Source organism: Eublepharis macularius, chromosome 7 (assembly GCF_028583425.1).
Source record: "Eublepharis macularius isolate TG4126 chromosome 7, MPM_Emac_v1.0, whole genome shotgun sequence".
Lineage (NCBI taxonomy): Eukaryota > Metazoa > Chordata > Lepidosauria > Squamata > Eublepharidae > Eublepharis > Eublepharis macularius.
Genome location: NC_072796.1, coordinates 123,301,812 through 123,327,045, shown reverse-complemented (window position 1 = coordinate 123,327,045; position 25,234 = coordinate 123,301,812). Strand labels below are relative to the sequence as shown.

Here is a 25,234-nt window from a genome sequence, read left to right as displayed (position 1 = left end):
CGCTTCCTAACTGCCTGGTTGCCTGCCTTCCCAGAGCCCTGAGGTTTTAAAAGCAACCACAATGAACAAGTTCCTGTGCTGCACGCTTGTGGTAAGTCCTTGCCCAGAGACAAATGATTTCTTTGGAACTGACAAGATCAGACTGCCGATACCGTTCTCTCTGTTCTCTGCTTGCTATGTTTTCCTTGTTGGGTGTTTTCCGCTTGCTCTTTTTTAGCACAATGGGGGTTTTGTAGCCAGGCTTTGACAAGGAATGGAGTATTTGCAGTTTCAGGTTGGGGGGCGGCGGCATTAAACAGCTACATTTAGAAAGGTATCCGAATCACTGAACTCTCATAGCTGTAACCTCCATATGATGTTATTAAAGCCATTGCAAACGTTGCCATCTAACAGTGTCAGCAAGAGACAGGACTAATAAGGGACAGGAGCTGGAACTGGATGGAGATGTGTAATTTTCTCTAATACGAACACACAAAGCTATCTTACATCAAGTCAAGCCATCGGTCCATCCAGCCCAGCATTGTCTACTCTAACTGGCAGTGATTCTTCAATGTCTAGGGCAGAAGTTGTTCCCAGCTCTGTGATTCTGCCCCGAGTCTGGGATTTTCTATTCTGCTGCTGAGCTTGGATCCTATGTATTTAAATAGCCACAATCCAAACCTTTGTGTGGCTCCTACTGCAACTGCGAATCTTCAATGTCAGAGAAACTTCCATTCCCATTGTGTGCACACAGCTTTCTCTGATGTTGGCAAGAATAGGAAAGTTCCCGTTTGCACAGAGCTCCATTGAGCATCAAGGATACCATTTGTGGACCCACCATCAGTGATTTACTCTATGCTTTTTGCTCTTTTCTCCATTCTTAGATGCCCCCTGGTAAGAAAGGATCCATTTTTCAAAATCAGATCTCACCCTGGGTATAAGATGAGCTATAAATCAAAATCTACTGTTGAAATTGACCTCAGTAGAAAATCTTTAATAAAAACAATTAAGTACCATCATGTAGCAAGTGTCTTATGGAAGCCCCTCATGGGGCTTTCAAGGCAACACATGAGCAGAGGTGATTTGCCATTGCTTTCCTCTGTACAGCAGTGTTCAACTTCCTTGGTAGTTTCCCATTCAAGCACTAACCATAGCTGACTCTGTTTAGCTTCAGAAGGTCTGACAAACTTGGGCTAAGCTGGGATATTAATGCTGCTATGGAAAATTTTTATCATGCGACTAATAAACTTGCATCTTTGGAACAATGTATGATGCTAGAAAAAATATTTGATGCTGTCAAGGAGCTCTTCAATATATCCCATCTTAGAAAGGAGGGAGGACTGATAAATAATTTTCAATGCTTGTTTTGGTTTGTAAGTTTTGTATCCCATGCATAGTTGGTGTATTGAATTGTGATAGATTGAATTGTGAATGTCATTCATATAGAAACTGTTGGGACAAGACGTTTTTTCAGTCCTCTGCTTTCATATGGTCTGTACTTTTCTGGATATAATCCAGCGTGCAGGAAAAATTCCCAGCAGATTTTTTGCTGGCACGAATAAACTTTTTCGGGATTACACATATTTATCATTGGGGTGGATCCTCCGAGATTTTCTACTGATAAAAATGGGAGGAAAGATCCCCTTTGGCCACCCAAAAAGGTTATGCTGGGCATCCTCCTGACACCTGCATGAGCCAAATCCAGATGAGACAATAGCTGTAGAAAGCAAGAGAGTTAGGCAAGATTGAGAGCCAAGCTACAAGTGACTTTTTTCACGTGGAGAACACTTGATTGTTTTTGCAAGTTTTCCTGGGAACTGAAGTCCGAGTGTCCTTCCTCTCTCTGTTAGAATCACTGCCTGAAGAGCCAGAGAAAGCCGGCGGCAGCAGCAGCTTTTGCAAATCGTTCCTCCAGTCACAAGCCTGCTGGACAAGAGGGCTCTCAATAATTGTTTGGGGGTGGGCAGTTGCTACTTTCTCCCTGGGCGTCCTGCTCCCGGGGAGCTTCACCGACACAGTGGCTTTCTCCAGAGCAGCAGGCTGGTGACTGGAGGAACGATTTGCAAAAGCAGCTGCTGCCGCTGGCTTTCTCTGGCTTTTCAGGCAGTGATTCTAACAGAGAGGGGAAGGACATTCGGACTTCAGTTCCCAGGAAAACTTGCGAAAACAATCAAGTGTTCTCCACGTGAAAAAAGTCACTTGTAGCTTGGCTCTGAGTGAAAAATCTGGTTGGAGTCACTCCACCAGCATTATTTTAGGACTGAAAGAAAAGATTGGCTCTTCACATCAGTGGATCAAAAAATAGCCAATCCATATGTAATATAGACAGAAAGTTGTAAGAATTAAAAATATTGGACAGGGCCTTTCCAAAGATAACAGCCTTTTCTCGTAGGGAATTCTGTTAAACCGCCCGCCTAAAACAGCAGAGGGGAGTGCAGCACGCCTTGCGAGTGTAAAGGCCCCCCTGTGACTACGCACCTCCAAGAGGGACAGATAAGCAGCCGGCTTGACTGTATATCTGGTGTTCATAGGGGACAAAAAAGGAGGGCCCCTCCCTAAATCAAGCTGGTGTTCAGTGTCCAATATCCTTTGTTTTATGGTCTGTTTTGCCTGGTCAAAACCCATGGTTAAAATCACGGAGGGTGAAAAGCCAAGGCTCACCACTTTACAAAGGATTGTCCTAAGACCTTTTTAATCCTTTTAGTTACATTTTTTCAAATTGTTCGTTACCCTTTGTAAGCCACTTTGAATATCTGCATAGAAAGGCAGGATAAAAATCTTTTAATAAATAAGTAAACCTTCAGAATGGTAGCCATAATATAAAAATTGCCCCTAATTTATAGTCTATTCATTTTGCCTTGATTTGAGAAAGCTTGTTTGGTTGGTGGGTTGTTGTTACATTTGCTTGCTAAAAATAAACAACCCTAATGTAATCATAAGGTATATTTGCCAGAGATTATTAATGGCCTAAAAACTGCTTTTCTCTCTCTTATGCTTTTTGCTTGAATTCCAGTGACCGAGTACAAAAACCACATGTAGCGCATTTCTAGTAGTGTTTGCTGTACTGCAAAAAAGCAAAGATGCATTTCCGTTTACGACTCAAAGTCCATGCGGGAAACATGGCCCGCTTCCACAAAAGCTTTAGGACTCCGTGTTGTAATTTTGCTCAGCTGAGGAGTGGGTGGATTATTACGCATGGGGATTGCCTTAACCACTTGTCAACTCAGCACTATCTTTGTAGGGCAGTATGAACCACGCTCAGTAGAGCAACAGGCAGCCTTAGAAAAAACAATGACCTCCTTTCCAAAGTCTATTAAATGGAGGGTATCTGAGTCACCCTTCATTTGAAATGTGAAGTCACACTTCGCTTTTAATTTTGAGGTACTCATAGCTTCATACATACATTCAGAACTTGTCCCCAAAATACGAGAAAGAACATAAGTGCAAACCTGAGCATGTGGAGACACACCTTCTCATTAAACACACATTGCATTATCCTCACGTCCTCCCTGGGCCTGGCCCCTTTTGTGATGATCAGCTGTGCTCTGGTGCGCGGTCCCCAACTCTGGTACGTGGTCCCCAACTCAAATTGGTACCAGGATTCACAGAGAGGGAGAGTGCAAAACTCTCCCATTGCTCTGTTTTCCTGCCCTGAAACAACCCTGGGGGACTGCTATTTACCCCTCTGGGGAAATGTACATGTAGCTCACAGTACCTATTATAGCAGAAAAGAGCAAGAGTCCAGTAGCACCTATAAGACTACCAAAATTTGTGGTACAGTATGAGCTTTCGTAAGTCACAGCTCACTTCTTCTGAAGTTCTTCTGAAGTTCTGAAGAAGTGAGCTGTGACTCACAAAAGCTCATACCCTAACCCTACAACATTTGTTTTAGTCTTATAGGTGCTACTGGACTCTTGCTCTTTTCCACTGCTACAGATAGACAAACATGGCTGCCCATTTTGATCTTGTACCTATTACGTTTGTTAAGGGCAAATAGTGGCCCCCTGGTGCCCTTTCAGGTTGGGAAAATGGCATGCGGGAGATGGCCTGAGCCTCATCTCCCCTCATACCACAGTCCCAACCCAGGGAACTGAGTCCTGATCAGGAAACTCACAGCACACATCTGATCCCAGGTGGGCCTGGGAAGGATGAAAGGATAATAGAATATGTTTAGGTTCTGAGTAACCACAGTCAGCTATCACACAGAACTTCTGCCTTTAAAAACACTATTAATGGTTGGCTGACTAGGTAAATAGCAGAAGGCCTATACAACTAAAAAATCTTTTGGAACCTTATAGACAGATTTATTACAGCATAAGGACTTTTGTCAAATGCATGTAGGCCTGCTGAACACACCTGAACTGTTATGGTTTTCCTCTGGACCCTTCTCTCCAATCTCCTGTTTCTCAGGTGTAGTGGTTAAGAGAGGCAGGAATCTAATCTGGAGAAAGGGGTTTGATTCCACACTCCTCCGCTTGAAACCAACTGGGTGATGTTGGGTCAGTCATAGCTCTCTGGAGCTCTCTCAGCTCCACCCACCTCACAGGGTGATTGTCGTGAGGATAATAACAACAGTTTGTAAACTGCTCTGAGTGGGTGTTAAGTTGTCCTGAAGGACAGTATATAAATTGAATGTTGTTATTATTATTAAATGGATTACCAAATTGGTGGTAGGGAATCAGGTAATTTTAGCAAGACAAGTATGGGTTGGGGACATGGATTGTACTAAGTATACTCTAGTGCAGAGGGTTCTCATCCTTTTGTATCTTACTTCCCACCAATCACTTTATAAATTAAACTAAATCTCACCACGATGCAACAAAAAGCCCACTTTTTCCAAAGTTTATTGGCATTCTGTTATTTCTACTAGAAAGCCAAAGGGATGATCTGTGGCAGGTAGGGTTGGAAGGAGACGTCACATTGTACTTGGAGGTGAAACGCAGACTGAAAGCTGAACTAGACAAGATGAATTACATGAGTCTATGCAAGCGGCCAGATTCAGGTTTTTTCCTCGCCTTCCCATGTCTCCTTTACCCCAATGAACTCATGTCCGTGTCTCTGCTCTGTGCACGTGTCAGCAAAAAAGTGGTTTACATTGACAAGTGTCCACGGACCATATCACTGAGTAGCCGTTGCAGAGTGGTGATTCTGTTTTGCTTCCACTTCCTTCTTCCCACACAGGGCCAAGCTACACATGACGAATGACACTTGAACGGCAAGTGGATTGAGTGGAGGGCAAGTGAACAGGGAGAAATACACTTGCTGTTCAAGTGTCATTCGTCATGTGTAGCTTGGCCCACAGACAGGCAACAGGGGACAGGGGATGGTTACAGGGGATGGTTTAAGCATGTGCAAACTGGCGGCGCATGATGGGATACCATTCCTGCATCTTGGAAGAATGCAGAAGAAACCCATGCCAGCACAGACACGGGATCAAGCGCAGTCTGGCCGAGCTGGCGAGTGTACAGGAAAGCAATGGGGAGACACATGTAAGTCCGTTCACATGTCGTTCATGTGTCATTTGTATCGTGTAGTTCGTCTCTGAGGAAGAGCAAACCCGGCATTTCATCTAGACTACTTCTGCATCCTACTGGTGGTACATGAGCAGGACCACTGTTCTATCTTACTTACTTTAGTGATATATATGCCAATCAGTCTCCCAAGATGGTGAACAGTAGAAGCAAAATCCAACAATACAATATAATCAAGATAAAACATTTTTTTAAAAAAATAGGAAGATGACAAACCAGCAACTGACAAACCAGTTATAACAGAGTTAAAATCATTGGGAAAGGGGGAGAAACAAAATCCAGGAACAAATCACACAAATCAATGCAATCAGCCAAATGCCCCGGGCTGGCCAAGTAGGAATGATTTAATCTGGCACTTGAAGATGAGAAGAACAAGGATGGGGGGGGGGTCACCTAGGATAAGCGTGTTCTGCATGCTACAAAAATGCTTTCTTTCTGGTCATCTCTCTTCTGAAAATGTGATCAGACAGGCGCCTCAGCAAATAAAGTTGGACAGATTCATATGGGAGCATATCAAGTATCTTCCACTTTGATTCTGGTTCATGGGGGAATGCACCCCCAGTGATTCAGAATGCATCTCTAAAAAGTGGCCATTTTATAAACACAGATGCTAGAATTGGGCTCCGATAGGTTCTCTGCCACCCTTTGAACCCTATATACCATATTGAAAGAGTCATCAAAGTAAACAGCTGAAGTGGAAGATAGTTTACAAAATATCTCATGAATCGTTAGGGCTTGCAGCATCCTCTAGTGGACAAAAAGCTTAAAGTGAATCAGAAAATGATTATTAGATATGACCAGGAGGAATCAGCTACAGCTTGACCTTCTACCTGTGGGGGAATCTCAGCTCCTTCAACCCAAGAACTAAACCTAATTACAGCCAACTACTAGCCCAACCCTGTGCATATCTACTCTGAAGTATATCCCACTGTATTCAATGGGACTTACTCCAAAGTAAGTGTGTATTAGATTGTAGACTTGTCTCTAAATGTACTAGTGAAAATTGTCCTCTCTCCACATTCATACTCAGAGGTTCTGCTTTTTCTTCCTGTGAACCAGTCCCTGGTTCAGCTCTCACCTGTCATGATGCTGGTAGCCTTAGGCAAGCTCTCACCTCTCAGCCTAGCATCTGCAACGTGGAACTCATAATGCTGACCTGCCTTATAGGGCCATTGGAAGAGTTACCAATATAATGCCTGTGAAACACTTTGAATGTGAGGAAAGGTTCTCCTTTTGGCTTAACTGGTGCTTCTGTGCAATTTGCATTGGACATGGGCAAGAATTTAAATATTTTTTGTCTTCCTTGAGTCCAAATTCTTGCTATTATTCACTGCTCTAGGGACGCATCTCACCGTAACTAAGAACAACAACATACCAGGCCAAGAAACCTAGAAGAAAGGAAGAACTTTTCTATGCCTCTTTAAGTCCTCCACACCTCTTTAAATCCTCCACAGCTGTCACTCTCCATCTTTCTTTTTTGATATATTACTATGATACATTAGTTAATGATTTTTAAAAGAAAATCCTTTTTGTTGTGTTTATGGGAAATGGTAATGGGGTGGGGTGTCAAGGATGTGATGAAAACTATTGTCTGAAAACTGTTGTACAAATTTTCTTTCATGAATGCCCTTGCATTTGTCATGGCAAGCAAAGGAATGCATTGTTGTATGGCTGCAGGCTACTTCATATGACTTTTTAAATGGAGTAGACAAATTCATAGAAGATGGGCCTACAAATGGCTCTTAAGAACCAGTGTGCTGTAAAGTGTAAGACTAGGATCTGAGACACCCATGTTGAAGTCCCCACTTCTGCCAGAGAAACTCGCTGTGTAACCTTGAACCAGACAACACACTCAGTTTAATTTACCTTACAGGGTTCTTGTGAGGATAAAATAAAAGGAGAGAAGGCTGACAAGAGCCACTTTGGGTCTCTGTTGAGGAGAAAGGCAGAGTATAAATGAAGTAAATAATAAATTAACTACAATAAATTAACTACAACAGGGAGGCCCGGCTGGCCTCGACCAGGATCAGGGCTTTTTCAGTCCTGGCCCCAACCTGGTGGAGCTCTCTGTTGGAGGACACCTGGGCCCACGAAGACCTTATTTCCTTTCAGCGGGCCTGTAAGACGGAGTTGTTCCACCAGGCATATGGTTGAGGCCAGTCTTTGACTTTGTGATTGCTTAGCTGCCTCCCTACTGGTCTCCTGCCAGGGGGACGACAAACTCATCTGCCCCCCATAAGTGCTGTCACCAGAATATTATCAAACTATGCCCCCCACCCACTCCTCTTGGTTTGTTATGTTCAGATTGGGGGAATTGGAGGGGGCCCCCATCTGATATGCTGTTTTAGGTATTTATGTATTTATGCTTTTTTATTTTAAATCTTATTTATATATGTTTATATATTTTAAATGCTCATTGAACATTTTATTGTACCTCGCCCTGAGCCTGTTTGCGGGGAAGTGGGCTAAAAATCGAATAAATAAATGGAATATCAAAGATCACAGATATTGGGTGGATCCAACTTGCTTTTCCAATGGCGACAAAGGGAAGAGAGGGATTCCCTTTGACCAATAAAATGGCTACGCTGCAGATCAAGGAAACTGCAAAGACAAAAGCCACATGTGATAGGAGTTTGGCAATAAGAAGGGGAATTGGATAAGATTCAATGGAAAAGTTGACTGATTCTAACCCATTGTTTCATAACAATGGAATGGGAACAAAGTGGTGGTGGTGGGGAGATCAACTTCATTTCATGCATGTGAGTTACCACTAGACATGGGCACGAACAGAAAAAAACCCGAACATGGTGTTCGTTGTTCATTGCCATCTACGAACAACAAACAACAAACATTGACGAACATGATCCTGTTCATGAACATGTTTGTTGTTCATGGGGGCCAGCAGGTTCTCCTCCAGCCATCAAGATCCCTACCGCACCACTCCCAGAAACCCTACCTGAGCAGGCAGCAGGAAAGGTGCCAATAATAAATAATAGCTTGGCCCCAGAGCCTGGCAGCAACCCTGGAACCTGAAGGGGTAGATCCCTATCCCACCACACACAAAGAAAATTCAAGCTCCAATGCACTCACCCTGTCTCTCTAACAGCAGCTGTCTCTCCCTGAAAGACAGAGCTGGGAGCCCCCCTCCCCCCTGGTCTTTTCCTCTTGTAACAAATTTGGAGCTTCAGTCCACACTTGGAAGGAAGACCTGCCAATCAAGCTAAATTGAGCTTAGATTGGGGTTTCCAGGACAACAGCAGGAGTTCAGATAGAGTTCAGACAATCCCTGCCTAAATTGCCAAGGGAATTGACTGCAGGTGCCAGACTGTCTGGCTTGATGAACAGCAACAAACAAGGCTTGCAACAACCACCTGTTTGTTTAGAATGGGGCCTCATGAACAGCTTGTTCGTGAACAGCAGATTGGGCTGTTCGTGGGGTTTTTTAGTTCGTATTGCTGTTCGTGCCCATCTCTAGTTACCACTAGCTAGTCACCAGCTAGACTTGATGGATTTTGATCTGAACATAATTACGTTCTTATGTTCTGCAGAAAAGCAAACAGCAGAATGCAAAAGATTTGCCCTTGGATCCCATCCAGACCTTGGCAGTGGTTTTCAAAAGAAAAAAAAAGTATTTCCGTATGTGTTTGGAATTCAAAACAGAGGCTGCTTTATCTGTTTCAGTAAATTCAAACATTCTTCTGTGGTCTATATGAAACCTCAAAGGCCACGGCGCGTTATAATATTGTGATATGTTGAAAAACTAGTTTCTTCACTTACATAAGAGTGTGACAGATGCTTGAAGGAATCTGGGCTGTTTGCACTGTCATCCAATTGCTTGTATTTCATGGGCTGGCATGTGTGAGTGTGAGTGTGAGAGTGTGTGTGTGTGTGTGTACAGCAAACTGCAAGATGACAAACAAGCAGCTGTAAAACCAGTTATAACAGAGTGGAGCAAACAGCTCTTTGCCTGCCACTTGAAGATCACAGAAAGAGTGGGGTATAATTTTATTTCCATTTTAAATTCCTCTTCTGATTAAAAAAATAGAGGCTGTACAAACCATCTTCAGACATTTTTTGAAAAGCATGACATGTTCGTGCGTAGCTTTTTAAAAGTAATTTCATAACATTGTTGCATAGCCTGTCAGTGTTTTTGCTAGCCATACGATATTGCTGAAGGGTATAAGAAGGTCATTTTAATTCTGTCCTAGCTTCTCCCCTGAGAAGTGCTTGGCATGCCTTACAGCAACAGTTTTCCAACTTGCTGTCTTCAGAGAGCTATCCCTCCATTAATTTGTCTGCCAAAAAGCTTCTGCACACCTGCCATGGAATCTTGTCTACTATTATACCATACCTCAAAATACTCTGTAGAAACACTCCATTTGTATGGGGTCTCCTGCTTACACAAGAGTACTCTCTAAGGCTGCAGTCCAAAGCACACTTACATCCAGAGCTTTAAAAACAAAAAAAGAGGTGCCAATACTCTTAATGTTCTCCCCTCTCAGCCCAAGACCTAAATGCCCAAGAGCTGCTGGTACTCCGTATCAGTACTTACCCCCTGAAAAAAGCCCAGCTTATATCTAAGTTCCATTGAACCCTGGTAGGTTTGCCAAGTGCCCGGTTATCACAGAAAGACCCCCCACCAGAGAAAAAACACAACTTATATAAATTCTATAATTATAAATAAATTATAGTTTATATAATTATAAATTATATTTATACATAAGATCTGATAAACTGTCAGATTTTTACCAACTTGGTGATATGAGACTGAATGTTTGAAGTGCTTGGATGTTAGGACTGATGAGCCTTTGATAAAGTTTGGATTACGAAACGGGAAATAGGTATGCTGGCAATGCCCATTAGGCTCCGCTGTACGGCAGCAAGATTATGACAGGAATTTTGTTGTTCCTCTGGAAGAATCCACTCCTGACAGCAGAATATACATCTGTAAAAAAGAAAGAACAGTGATTAAAATAATGAAGAACAGAATGGTGATTGCTTACATACCTTAGTGAAGTCCTTTGTGATAATTTCTCACCAATTGGACCTGTGGACATTGCACCAAAAAGGAACTTTTTCTTCTTAATGGATGATTATACTGTATGTATTGATAGAAAGGGCAGGGCCGGCGCCACCATTGAGGTGGTGAGGCGGGCACCATGGGTGCTGGGGCACCGGAGGGGCCGCCAGAAGGGGTGCCGGGGGTGGAGGCGTGCGCCATGGAGCTGGTGTGCCTGGCCCGCAGCTGCTGCAACTGTCCAGCCCTGCACTGCCGCCGCCACCACCACATGCCCCCAGTCGGGCACAGTAGCCACCGGCCAGGCACGGCAGGCAGCTGGGGTGGCGTGCAGAGCATGGGCAGCCTCCGCGCGCTGTCCTAGCCACCCGCCGGCCAATGGGGCCAACTTTGCTGTGTGATGATGTCATCACATGGTGACATCATCACGCATCCCAGAGGCATGCACGTACACTGTGTGCACTCGCACGTGGGGGCTGCCGCGGGCACCAGAAATCCTGGCACTGATGGTGAGAAAGGGTTTTGTATAGTGTACAGATATTTATTATATTTATTCATAATTTATATATATAACACTTTCAGCACTGTGCGCTTTTCTAAAAGTTTTGAAAATAAGAAAAAATACATATAAATAGAAGTTATATAAGTTGTGTTTTTCCTCCAGTGTGTGTGGGGGGTCTTTCTGTGATAGTATTTGCATCAGCTCTAGAGGAGCCCTTGTGTTGGTTGTTGAAGTGCCTAGTTATAGCAGGCAATCTCCCAGCAACTTTCTGATATGGCCAGGAAATGATGACGATGTGCCGGGGCTGATTTTTTTAACAATCAGCCAAAAATATAGTGTAACTGGCCAAAAATGTTATGGTTTTGGTTGATAGTTAAAGAATTAACCCTGGGACAGTGCCATCACCTTCAGGTCATGTTGGAAGTTATATCATCATCACACAGCAATGATGGCCGTAGGCCCCCGGTAAGTTCTCGCAACTCCCACATCCCAACATTTGGCAGAGAGGACTTGGCAACCCTACCAATAGGACTTGCATCCTTAGGATCGCCGTGTAAAACATGATAGTCTGTCATAGAAAAATAACACAAAAGTCCAGTGGCACCTTAAAGACTACAACACTTATTTCATGAACGCAACTCCACTTCATTACATTGGTATGTGAAGAAAAAATATACTGGGAAATCGGGTGGGGAAGATTGCACGGGGGAGGGGGGAAGGAGTCAAGGCTTGGTGTGAATTACACCACTAGTCTTTTAGGTGTAAATCTCAATGTAAGGGGAAAAGGGAGGAGCTGGTATCGAAAGGCCTGATGTGAGTCCTCCTGTCATAAATCAACAGAATGAGTTTTATGTAACACATACGGGATGGTGAAGATAGTTTCAAGTGGGTAGCTGTGTTGGTTTGTAGTAGAAGAGCAAGATTTGAGTCCAATAGCACTTTAAGACCAACTAGATTTCTCGGTTATGAGCTTTCAAGAGTCAAAGCCCCTTAAGGGTGGCCAGAGGTTCTCATAGATACGCAGATACATCAAGCCTTGACCCTCCCCAACTTTCTCCATAACATTTCCCAGTACAATTTTCCTTCACATATCTATCTGACAACGTGGGCTGAGACTCATAAAAACACATATTGAAATAAATGTTAATCTTCAAGGTGCCGCTGGATTTTGTTTTATTTTCTTGTGAAACATTTCTCACATTCCTCTCCGTCTACATGTTGGTGGAGAACCTGGAAAGGAAGTTTGTCCCCTATTTTTGATCTTCTTAACAAGGACTCTTGATAAGTTCCTGAGATCTCAGGGTAAGCCAAGATTCCCATATATACCTTTGGTTGTCTTAAACATGCATAAGGTAATACAATAAAATGGATATGAAAATAACATGGACTTGAACTGCTCCTTTTCCATAGGAATGAAATGGTATAAAAAAAACCTCTTTAATGCCTTACTGGGCCACTATGGTGTGGAACAGGCACACTGAATATGGCCCATAAGATGCCAGCTAGAAGCAACATCCACTTCCGAATTTATACCCAACTCATGTGCAGATTGACATATGATGACACATCTCCACATATAGAAAACATGCATAATCAGGCAAAAAGCAGCCAATCATGGCTCTGGTGTGGTTTTGCTCGCATAGAAATGCACACATGTAGTATATGTGTACATGCACATAATAAGTATGTGTACTAATCTATACACTCTGACCTGGATAGCCCAGGTGAGCAGGATCTCATCAGATCTCAGAAGCTAAACAGGGATGGCCTTAGTTAGTAGTTGGATGGGAGACCTCCAACAAAGGCCATGGTTGCAGAGCCAGGCAATGGCAAACCACCTCTGATATTTTCTTGCCATGAAAACTCCAGCAGGGGTCGCCATAAGTCAACTCTGACTTGAGGGCACTCTCTACCAACACACTAATCTATACACATTTTCTATGTTAATTCTGATGTGGACGTACTTTCCATGTTGACAACTTTTAAAATTTTATTTTCTTTAATGTACACCCCCAGCATTTATTCCCCAGGTGGAGTCTAAGGATGACTTGCATTTTACAAAATCCCAAATGAAAATTAAAGAAGCCTTAAGATATGACTTTTAGATGCCATCACTGTATTTTCTTCTTTTTTTTAAGTGTCTTGCATCTTTTTTGCTAGTTGCTGGACATTTCTGTGAAATCGACTCTTCAAGAGACTGTTCCTCCAAAGCATCCCTTTTATGACCGTAAAAGCGGACGACAACTGATGTGTGACCAGTGCCCCGCTGGGACTTACGTCCAAAAGCCCTGCACTGAGACATCAAAGACTGTGTGTGCTCCGTGTCCAAAAGGCCATTATGAAGATGACTGGAACTTCGATGACGAATGCTTCTACTGCAGTGCAGTGTGCCAGGAGTTGCAGTTTGTGAGGCAAGAATGCAGCAGTACCCAGAAGCGTATCTGTGAATGCGTTGAAGGGAGGTACTTCGAACTGGAATATTGCGCAAAGCACACAAAGTGCCCTCCAGGGTTTGGAGTTGTTGAGAAAGGTATGTGGCCATTTTCAAGTCCTGAGTTGAGTCACTTGAGCTGAGAGCCAAGCTACAAGTGACGCCTGACACAGGTTGGACACTTGTCAGCTTCCCTCAAGTTTTGATGGGAAATGTAGGCATCCTGGTCTTGCAGCTGTAATGGACAGCCAAGCTCCACTACAGGGAAGCTGACAAGTGTCCAACCCATGTAAGGCGTTACTTGTAGCTTGGCTCTGAGACTCTAAAACTGTCATTTTTAGAGCTCCCGCATAATCCTAAACTGTGGTTTACTTCACTTGTGTATAAATCTAGATCTGTTTGAGCTGTAAACAGAAACCAAGATGCTCATGGGTGGCGAAGAACAGTTACTTTTAGGGGTTTTTTTATTGGAAAAGGGGGTATTCTAGATTTATTCAGGGCTTTTTTCTAGGAAAAGAGGTGGTGGAACTCAGTGGGTTGCCAGCACAGGGGGCAACTCTGAGCAGGAGGTGGTGCCCCTGGTACCACATATGCGTGTGCAAAGTGTGCGCATACTCCCAGGACCAATGATGTCACTTTGGGTCAGTTGGAACAAGGGGGGAGTTTTTAAAAGTTTAAATCACCCTCGGCGAAAATGGCCACATAGCTGGTGGCCCCGCCCCCTGATCTCCAGACAGAGGGGAGTTTAGATTGCCCTCCGCTCCGCTCCAGCGGCACGGAGGGCAATCTAACCTCTCCTCTGTCTGGAGATCAGGAGGCGGGGCCACCAGCCATGTGACCATTTTCAAGCGGTTCCGGAACTCTGTTTCACCACGTTCCAGCTGAAAAAAAGCCCTGGATTTATTTCAGAATGTCCATGTGACATAAATGCCTAAGTATGTTATGATAGAGATGGAATGATGATGTTTTGGGAGAGATTGGTAACTTTTGTGAACCTGTTTGCAAGTCCAGTATCGAGTCTGGTAAGCAGACCTGGCAAGTTGTGACACAGGAAACTAAAACTACCCATCAACCAGGTACGATAGCTTTGCTGCAGGCTCAGTAAATCTTCTATTTTGACTGTCTAGGAGTTCAAAAAACAAACGGGGAAAAACACTATTTTGGAGTTTAGAGTTCATGGAAATGATGGTGCCCGGAAGAAATTGGAGGGTACTAAATTTATTGCAAAGCTTCTTGGGGGGGGGGGAAGTCCTCTGTCCTCCTCACATCTCTCTGGACTGTTGCCAACAGTAATGTTGCTCAGCATGGCAAAATGTTCTTCTCTTACTGTAATGGGTAATTTAATGGCAGCAGCAAATTGCATTCTAATGAGAAACATGATGGATTGTACTCTTTTACAGGGACATTATCTGGGATGCAGTATTTATGGGTTATAACTAATAACATTTTTCATTTGGAAGAATGCTGTTCCAGGCCTCTGTGCACCTTGACAAACAGCAGAAGTGTTAACTGATACAGCACCCGGAGAGTAATTATAACAATATTAGTGTAGCAGCAGAGTCGTAGCAAATCTCTGGCAGTAATTAATTACCAGCGTCATAAATGGATACTCATAGAGAAGCCATTATCAATATAAAAAAGCAGCCGACTATTCCCTTGCTAGACAAGCTTATAATACATTGTATTTCTAGAAGGGATAAGGACTATAGCAGCGGTGTGTTTTTCTTTAAATGTTATGTTTTCCAGTGACAGAAATCCAACTGTGTTACTGAAAAACTCTTTTTAAAAAAATTAAGCAAAGTTTTCATCTCCAAAACACACACACAAACACTAACCCTTTATATATCATCTCACAAATGACCCGGCCCAGACTGATGCTATCACTTAGTTGGGATGAACAGAATTACAAGCTACAGTTCTTGCCAAGATTTGCACCCTTCTGATGTATTTTTGCAAAGGACAATATTTTCATATATCCTAATACCGAGAGAAATATTAGCTCGTAAATACCTAGAGTGGCTTCCAGTATTTCCAGGAGAATTCTCGTAATTCAGCTTTTAAAATATACAAAATATATCAACAAACTACAGTCACATACAAAATAAAATACTTTAGCTGAGGAATGTTTCAGATATGAAATACAAGGATGTTTACAAGAACCCACAATGTATTTCCAACATAAAATATTAAATACATTCCTTTGATAATGACTAATTCATGTAAGTTAAAGTTTTACTAGGAGAAGTCCTTGTAAGAAGTAAAAGGAAGAAGACATGTTTATTTAGAAAAGATAAACTGCAGGGAAAGTTACAATTCATTGAATCTTCTCTGACCAAATGTGTACATGAAAACCTTGAATCAACCTTCATAGTAACAATAGCCTCCTTGTGGAACCATTTTGAAGTATCTACTATTGGTGTTGGTGGTGGAGAGTGCCATCAAGTCATAGCTGACTTATGGCTACCCCTGTTGGGGTTTTCAAGGCACGAGACAAACAGAAGTGGATTGCCATTGCCTGGCTCTGCAACCCTGGTCTTCATTGCAGGTCTCCCATCCAATAACTAACCATGATTGACCAGGCTTAGCTTCTGAGACTTGACGAGATCAGGCTTGCCTGGGCTATTCAGGTGAGGGCATCTGCTATGTTGATACGCCATTTTTCAGACATTAAGATCTCACCTTTTGATTAATTAATCATACTGGCATATGAAAGAGACTTCTCACTGATGCTTATGTCTAAACATGAAGTTCCTCCAGCTTAAAAAAACCTTCCTCTAGTTTAAGTGGCTCTTCCATCGGAGGAAAAGCCCCTTAAGTTGGAGGACATTTCCTTAGTCAGAAGCAGGCTTCAAACTTTATGCACTGGAGAGGTAGGATACCTGCCATCATTTCCCTTGGAAAAGAAACATGGTGTTCATCAAGGCTTTTTTTCTGGGAAAAGAGGTGGTGGAATTCAGTGGGTTGCCCTCGGAGAAAATGGTCATATGGCAGGTGGCCCCGCCCCCTGATCTTCAGACAGAGGGGAGTTTAGATTGCCCTCTGTGCTGCCGAGTGGAGATCAGGGGGCGGGGTCACCTGCCATGTGACCATTTTCAAGAGGTTCGGGAACTCCGTTCCACCGCATTCCCGCTGAAAAAAAGCCCTGGTGCTCATCTTCTTTGAACTTCTCAAAGGGGGAGCATTCCTACAGGAAGAGCTGATCCTTTCCTGTCCACGTTTCTGAAAACTCATCTGTACACAATATTTGCCAACATAATTGCTTTATAATATCTGTTTAAGAAAATATTAATTTTACATTAGTTTTGTCTTATTAAATATTAGCATTGTATTTGGAAGGATTATGTAAAAATCTTGCCAACCAAAAAGAACAAGAATCGATATGTAATCTTCCCTCTGTTACATTAGTAAGCATTTGGTTACCTCTAAAACCTTTGGAAACTCATTTAGTGTATCCTGTAGCATAATTTATCTATAGATTCATACTTTCATTGCTGCATTAAATCTATATCAATTAAATGCAGGCTAGGTGTTATTTACCGCGGAAATGCACAAATGCGCATAATGCCAAATTGATTGGGGGAAAGTAAGAAATATTTTACTTCTACTATTTTTTTATGTATGGAAAATAGAGCTGGTGTGAATGGATATAAAGTGGGACTGTCAGATTTGTGGCCTCCAGGCTGCCTGCGGCATACCAGCCATGAAATACAGGTCACCAGGTGCCTGGTAAACCCTTCATTTTGTGACTCCAGATGGGCAGCAGCAGCAGGGTTGATTAAGCATCCAGCAGGCTATAACCTTTAGGTGGCATGCCACATACATCGCCTGAAATGTGAACTTGGCACTCCCGATTTAAGGAAGAATTTTTGCTGAGTTATCCAAATGGCTGATTTCAATGATGTGACTGCACTGCGGGAAAAGACTTTGGAAGAATTCTTGAAAAAAAATCTGAAAATATGGTTTCGACATGTATACCCATGGGGAGAAAAGCTATTTATTCATTCTTCCATCCATCCATCCGTCCGTCCATCCGTCTGTCCGTCCGTCCGTCCATCTATCTGTCCATCCACATTTTAAATATACAAATGCATATCCCAACTTTCAGCAAAGTTGTCAAGGCAGCGTACAATAACACCATTTTAACAACAAAGATACAATAATAAAATATAAAACCATTGTCTTGGATCCCATTGAAAATGTCTGCAAACAGAAGGCATTTCTGTCTGGGAAGAGCAACTTTTCTGCCTTCCATTGCAGCCTTCTAAAATACAACTTGTAGGGGACAGACAACCTCCACGAACAACACAAGAGGGGATTCAGAAGTCGGCAGAAGTCATGTGACTATTTTCAAGCGGTTCCGGAACTCCATTCCACCGCATTCCAGCTGGAAAAAAGCCCTGGTCAGACAGTGGGTTGGATCCAACTCGGGTTTTCACTATTAAAAAAGGGAGGAAGTGTCCCCCTTAACTACCAAAAACAATGCTGAGAGGATCGTGGGACCTGTGTAGACAAAAGCCACGAGGAAGGGGAGGGCTATAGTAAGGAAGGGAAATGGAATGAAAAGCTGGCTGGATCCAACCCTTTGATTTTTACCAGTTAATCACTACAGAAATTGACATCATTCCCTCTGTTTTGACAAGTTTGGTGCATGTTCATGACATGAATGATGTATGATGTGAATCTTTCACTTGGCCAAATGGCATATCTGGATGCTCCCCTTGTTAAAAACTGCCCGCACATAAAGCTAAGAAGAAGTCCTACTCACTGGCATGCTAATTTTCTATGCGCAGTGATTTTTTTTTTGAGCATTCAAATAATGCCATTTCCCCGCTGTATTCTAAACAAACCTGGCCTGTACCACATGGCATTTCTGAAAGTGTGGGTTTATTTCTTACAGAATCTGATAAAAGGGAGAGTTAAAACATTAATCAATAAATTTTTGCTGGGGCACAAATATTCCTCTTTAAAAGATAAACCTTTTGAAGATATACAAATCAAACAATTGTCTGAAGAATGGAAATCTGAATGCTTTTGAGTTCAGTCTTTGATGTCTTTTACAGTGCATAAAATCCTTTGAAGCGCTATATATGAAGTCCTTGCCAAGTGTTTTTAACTTTGCTTTATTTTTCTTAAGGTACCCCTTGGACTGATACTGTTTGCGAGAGATGTCCAGAAGGCTATTTCTCCAATGAATCTTCATCCACAGCAGCTTGCCAAAAACTTGAGTCACAGAGCAGAGATGCGAAAGAGGACAATGTATGGCAGGGAGAAAAAAACAGTAAATCAGATCAGCAATGCGTAATCGGTGCGTATGAGATTTAAAATGGGCAAACTAGTGAATTTTGCTGGGTCTAACTTGAAGTTGACTGAGATAAAGAAGTACAGAGATAAGGAAGTACAGTTCTCCCCAATGGACTCCAAATGGTTTACATAGTTTTCCTCTTCTCTATTTTATCCCCACAACAACCCTATGAAGTGGGTTAGACTAGGAGCCAAAATACAAGTGATGCCTGACACTAGATGGACACTTGTCAGCTTCCCTCAAGTTTTGGTGGGAAATGTAGGCATCCTGGTCTTGCAGCTTGGCTCTCCGACTGCTGTCCAATGGACTTTTCAACTGTCACTTGTCCAACATTCCACCAAGCTGCCTACATTTCCCATCAAAACTTGAGGGAAGCTGACAAGTGTCCAACTAGTGTCAGGCATCACTTATAGTTTGGTGCCTGGCCCAAGGCCATCCAGCAAGCTTCCATGACAGAGAGGGGATTCAAACCTCAGTCTCCCAGATACTAGTCCATCACTCTAACCACCATACCACACTTAGATTAGTTCTAGCTTTAAAAAATGAAACCTCCATCTATCCTTCTGAACAACAAACACCCGGTTGAAAGCAGGGGAAAGTGGCTGCCATTGCCATATTTTATACGTGAGGGTCTAGAGCTATCTGTAGGAACTAAAATGGTCTTATGAAGCATTCTTATGTTCTTCTGGAGGGAAATAAATGAAATTAAACATCCATAAATGTTCCTTCATATATTCTCTGTCTTTTCCCCTTCAGCATTTTTTCTTTGAAATTCTTTGCCTCCCAATATTCAAACACCCTCATTGTTTACTGGATTTAAAAATCACTTTAAATTATATATTTTCTCCTCAGGCTTTCCCATCCTAGTCAATCACTCTTCTGTCCCCCCTCTTCTTTTATAATATTCCTTTTATAATTCAATCCAAAAGGACTGAATAGGCTGTAGGAGTAGAGGACCTATTCCCTCAGTAGGGGCAGAGGATGCCTTGCTTGCCCCTGCTCCTGTTGCCCTCTACTATTTAGAGTAGCAACAGAAGTTTTTTAATTAAAAAAAAAATTAAAATGCAGTGTCATGTCACTTCCAAAAAAATGGACGTGCCATAGGGTAGCTCTAGGAATCACCAGAAACTCTATGGTAAAACTCTATGTAGGGACCACTGAATGTTGAGAGCTTAAGGCTTCATCTATGCACTATAAAGGCCTTGTGTTTCTTGGAGAACAATACAACGACTTTGTTTCATACGTGCAATGGGAGTTTTATGCCTCCTGGTCATGTACCAGCTTATTTTAGTTTACAATCACAGCATGCAAGGAGAAGGGCCTGTAACCCTTCCCCTGACCACTATCCTCAGACTTCTTCATGGAGTCATTATTGGCTACACATAAGTTCTCTCAGGTGGGAACTTGTGTTTGTCTGCAGAAGAGGACCAAGATTCAAGACTATTAGCCTGTTAAGACCAACAAGATTTCCAGAGTAAATAACCAGAGGAGCTTTGACTCTCGAAAGCTTATACCCTGGAGATGTTGGTGGTGATTAAGATGGTGTTGGACTTGAAACTTGGTCATCTTGAGCTGCAATGCCATCACATCACACTGTGTGGTTAGTGGTATAGTTACTGCACCATTGCCACATATACCTGACTAAAATAATGCTGAGAATTTTATACTCTTTTGGATGAAATGCTAATGCACTTAGGGGGTAATTGGCTAAGTCTGGTCAAGTTTTGAAAACTCAATCTACCTATGACTGTTTTTCAGATGTAACCTTGTGTGAGGAGGCATTCTTCAGATTTGCAGTTCCTACAAAACTCACCCCCGACTGGTTCAGCTCATTAACAGACAGCCTTCCTGGGAAGAACATCACTGCAGAAGCTTTAGAAAAGATTAAACAAAGGCACAGCCCGCAGGAGCAGACCTTCCAGCTCCTGAAGTTGTGGAAGCAGCAGAACAAAGACCACAGCATGGTTATGAAAATTGTACAAGGTACTGCTTCATGTAGCGGAACTCTAAAGCAACCCTTCTCAGGGCCAAGCTACACATGACGAATGACACTTGAATGGCAAGTGTATTTCTCCCTGTTCACTTGCCCTTCACTCAATCCACTTGCCGTTCAAGTGTCATTCGTCATGTGTAGCTTGGCCCTCAGTCTCAGAGCCAATTCACATGAGACGTTTGCCGCTGGCTAGTATTAATAAGGCCCAGATTATTACACAGTCATACGAATAGATTGTGGGCACTTCCCTCAAAGCAAGCCCCTTTGAATAAAATAGGGCTTACCTCTGAGTAGACCTGATTTTTGAGTGCCCCTTCTATCTGCCACTATGGCTCTAAAAACATAGATTGGCACCCAAGAACATAAATTTGTGCACACTTACACTCTACCCACACGTTCCCTTCCTCCTCCAGTAAATATTCCAATTATGCACCGAGAATAGCTGAGATTGTGAGAATCCCAAACATAGATTTGGTGACTATTAGTTCATGGGAGTCAAATAGCAAAAGGTCATGTGAATTGGCCTTCAGATGGGAAAGTATACTAAAGTCTGCCTTTTTGTATAAGTGCTAGTGATGTGTGTGTGCATGTGTGTGCAGGTAGGTGAGTATAGTAATGTGGCGTTGGAAGAAGAGATGTCAACAGAACAGAGGCCAGGTGGGGCAGAGGGGGAGAGACTGATGGCGAATAGATCTCCTAGGGTCTCTCTACCCAAGACATATGGCACGTGTTCTTCAAGTGTCAGGTGATGCAATGTTTCCTGGGAAGTGTAGTTTTAAGAGTCATTGTGGAGAGGAAGGTTGAAAATACAAGCAAAATTAGGTTAGAAGCATTTTTCTAGTGTAGTTTATGGGCACAAGCCTTTAGTCCCCCCACCTTCTCACCCTAGATGGTATCTGCCAGGTTTTAAAATAAAAGTTTTCAAAGAGAGAGCAACAAAAGATTGCTGGGAGAGAGGAACGTTGCCATTCCACCCAGAGTGCATGGAAGTGGGGAGGGAGACAATGGCAAAGTTCCTTCCCCCCCCCCCCCGGCAAAGTTCCTTCCCCCCCTGGCAAAGTTCCTTCCCCCCCCCCCGGCAGATTCCATCCGGGGCAGAGTGTGTGTGGGGGGGGGGCAGGGTGACTAAAGGATTGCACCCATAAGCTACACTAGAAAAATGCTTCTAACCTAATTTTACTTGTATTTTCAACCCTCCTCTTTACAGTGATCGCAAGCAACTCTTTTAAAACTACAGTTCCCAGGAAACATGGCGTCACCCAACACTTGGAGAACACGTACCAGATGTCTTGGGTAGAGAGATTCTTAGTGTCAGCTTCAGCAATGATGTGGGCGTGACTGAACTACAGCCTAATTTGCCACAGTGTTCTCTAAAGGACCCTGGGATTTGTAGTTCTGCAAGAAAGAAAAGATTGCTAACAGAATGATGAGCAACATCCTAATTAAACTGTATTTCCCTGGGTTCTCCTCATTATTTGCAGTTCGTAAGGTAGCTTTGAAAGAAGTAACCAGTTTAAGCAAAGGCCTAAATCAACCAAGGTGGCAGGAGGGAAGTGATACAAGTAGTAGTAGTAGTAGCAGTAGCAGTAGCAGTAGCAGCAGTGGCAGCAGAAGTAGTAGTAGTAGTAGTAGTAGTAGTAGTAGTAGTAGTAGTAGTAGTAGTAGTAGTAGTAGTAGTAACAACAACTGTGTTTATATACCACTCTTCTAGATAGATTAGTGCCCTATGCAGAGCAGTGAACAGTCAGTGTTATTTGAGAACCTTGAAAGTTTTTATCCATGAAAAGATCCAAACCCCTGTCTTTTGTCTTTTGTAGATATTGATCTTTGTGAGAACAGTGTCTTAAAACAGATCGGCCACCTCAATGTTACTCCTGAGCAGCTGAAAATGCTGATGGAAAATTTACCTGGGGAAAAAGTTAGTAAAGAAGAGAACGAGCGTATTGTGAAGGTGTGCAAATCGGCGGAGCAGATTCCCAAACTCCTCAATTTGTGGAGAATAAAGAACAGAGACCAAGACTCCATCAAGGGACTGATGTATGGACTGAAGCACCTGAAAGCATATCACTTCCCCAAGACAACCATTCAAGGTCTCAGGAAGATGGTCAAGTTTCTCCGTAGTGTCACAATGCAAAAATTATACCAAAAGTTTTTCTTAGAAATGCTGGGGAACCAGGTCCATTTGGTGAAAGGGAAATCAGCGTAGTTTCCTCTACCTTCTCTTTCATCCTTCACTTGCTGCTAGTAGTAATAATTAAATGGGGAGGGGTGTTTTGCTGTATTAAGCTTATTTATATGTCTGGCTGGGATGGCTCAGAGCCATCTCAGACCTTTTGGATTAGTATTGTTATAACACTAAAATCCTGTTCTGGAACCCTTGTACATCCAAAACTCCCAGTGAATTCTGTGGGTGTGCAAAAACAACAACAAATGCCAGAAGAGGTTTGACCTATTCTTGCTATTTATATTCACTGAAATCTAGAATGTTACATATATTTATTAATTTAAATGGCAACATCATGAGACTAAGGGTGGAAACAGATAGCAACTTACTAAGCTATGGTTCTAGTGAATGATTGGAAGGCACCTTATAGAGTAACCTTGCCAGTAGGCCTGCCAACTCCTCAGTTGGGGTGGGGGATTCCTTGCTCCAAGCTCCCATTGCCTGCACTGTTGGCAGGGGAAAAACAAAAATTCACCAGTGTTGTGAACATAATGATGTCACTTCGGGGGAAAATCTGGAATCGATAACAGTAGCCCTAGGAATCACTGGATTCTGGCAATTCTTAAGAGTTACTGACTTTACTTCCAAGTTTTCCCTGGAAGTGACATCATCACGCTCATGATGACAGCACCTGCACCTCCAACCCTATTGGCTTGTCTGGGTTTGTCAGATCCTGGATGGGAAACCTCCTTTGAAGAGTTTCACCTTACATTCTGTGCTGAAAGGTGGGATTTAAGGAGCTGCTGATAAAATATCCTGTATGGCAACCATGTAGGAAACAAGAGCCACCATGTTTTAGAGTAGATATGGTTATTCTTCAGAAGTATCTGGAGAGTCAGTTTGGTGTAGTGGTTAAGAGTGGCAGGACTCTAATCTGGAGAACCAGGCTTGATTCCCCACTCCTCTGCTTGAAGCCAGCTGGGTGACCTTGGGTCAGCTGCAGCTCTCTCTCAGCCCCACCCACCTCACAGGGTGATTGTTGTAAAGATAATAATAACACACTTTGTAAACCACCCCGAGTGAGTGTTAAATTGTCCTGAAGGGTGATCTATAAATTGAATGTTATTATCATCATCATCATCAATATTTCAGTTTATTGTAAAGTAGGCAAAGCACCTCCTTTAAAAATAGCATTGCCTTTTGCAAACTTGTATGCAGAATGTAAGCCTTTGGATCTCATTATGTGACCTACTACTGAAGTCTTTGGTCCTTTCTACTGACATGAAATGGCACCATATAGAGAGAGTGCAATCTTGCATAGGGCAGAGACGAGGTAATGCCCATTTTGATGCGTGGACAGAGTGCTGTGGATAGCATTCTTTAAGGGGCTGGAATGGCCATGTGGGATCCTTTTTAAACCACAAGAGCATGCCACATGGATGGGTGCCACAGCCAGGTGTCAGCTCACATACCTTGTATGTAGCAGGTCCCAGGTTCAGTCCTCAGCATCTCCAACTAAATTATCCCAGGCAGCAAATATGAGGAAAGATCCATTCCCAGCCAAGATCCGAGAGAGCCACTACCAGTCAGAGCGCACAACAATAAGCCAGATGGACCATTGGCCTGACGCTGTACAAGGCAGAATCCTGTGCCCAAACTGTCATTTGTTTTCTACCCATCCTCACATTTAGAAAAGAAACACTGTCTATATTCAAGCTAAAAGGAATGAGGAGGTATATTTATAAACCACATGCCTGTTACAGTTCAAGTATAGATCCTCCCTTCATTCTTCTGTGGATTTTTAAAGATTGTTTCTTAGGTTTGTCTGTATAGGTTGTGATATTGTTTGGGAGTGTATTTTCTACCTTAGTCAGTTTTTTTTTTAAAAAAAGGTCACACAGTGAAAGTGTATTGTTAACATTAAAATGTTACATTAAATACTGTCTTAGAAAATGAATGTACCGTATTTAAATGACCGGTTTTCAGAGTGGATTTTGATCATGTTTAATAAAGCTATTACATTTTTTTCCAGTTTAGCCAACTATCTGTTTCTTTGGTCATTGCCATCCAAAAATGAACGTATGTATTTGCTGAAGGAAATATTATAGATCATTATCATTAGATTAGGCAGATTGATTCTGAGACTTTGGGGCCAGGAAGTACTGGGGAGTAGAGGAACGTTTGAGGAAATGGAAAACTAACGACAATATCCAAGATCTTGCTATCAGTCCCTGAACGAATAAACTGGCACAGCCTCATAATGCAGGTGGGAGAATTTGCAGGGGGAAATAAGAAGGAAAGAGATGCTTTTCAGT

At 42.6% G+C, this 25,234-nt stretch overlaps 1 protein-coding gene across 1 annotated transcript; it reads left to right on the top strand.

The window, feature by feature from the left end:
* On the top strand, nucleotides 1-24,955 carry TNFRSF11B (TNF receptor superfamily member 11b). Its single transcript, XM_054985356.1, has 5 exons — nucleotides 1-91; nucleotides 13,190-13,559; nucleotides 18,595-18,765; nucleotides 20,521-20,745; nucleotides 22,573-24,955. The coding sequence occupies exons 1-5, from the start codon at nucleotides 62-64 to the stop codon at nucleotides 22,959-22,961; spliced, it is 1,185 nt and encodes a 394-aa protein (XP_054841331.1). The 5' UTR covers nucleotides 1-61; the 3' UTR covers nucleotides 22,962-24,955.
* Nucleotides 24,956-25,234: the final 279 nt, after the last annotated feature.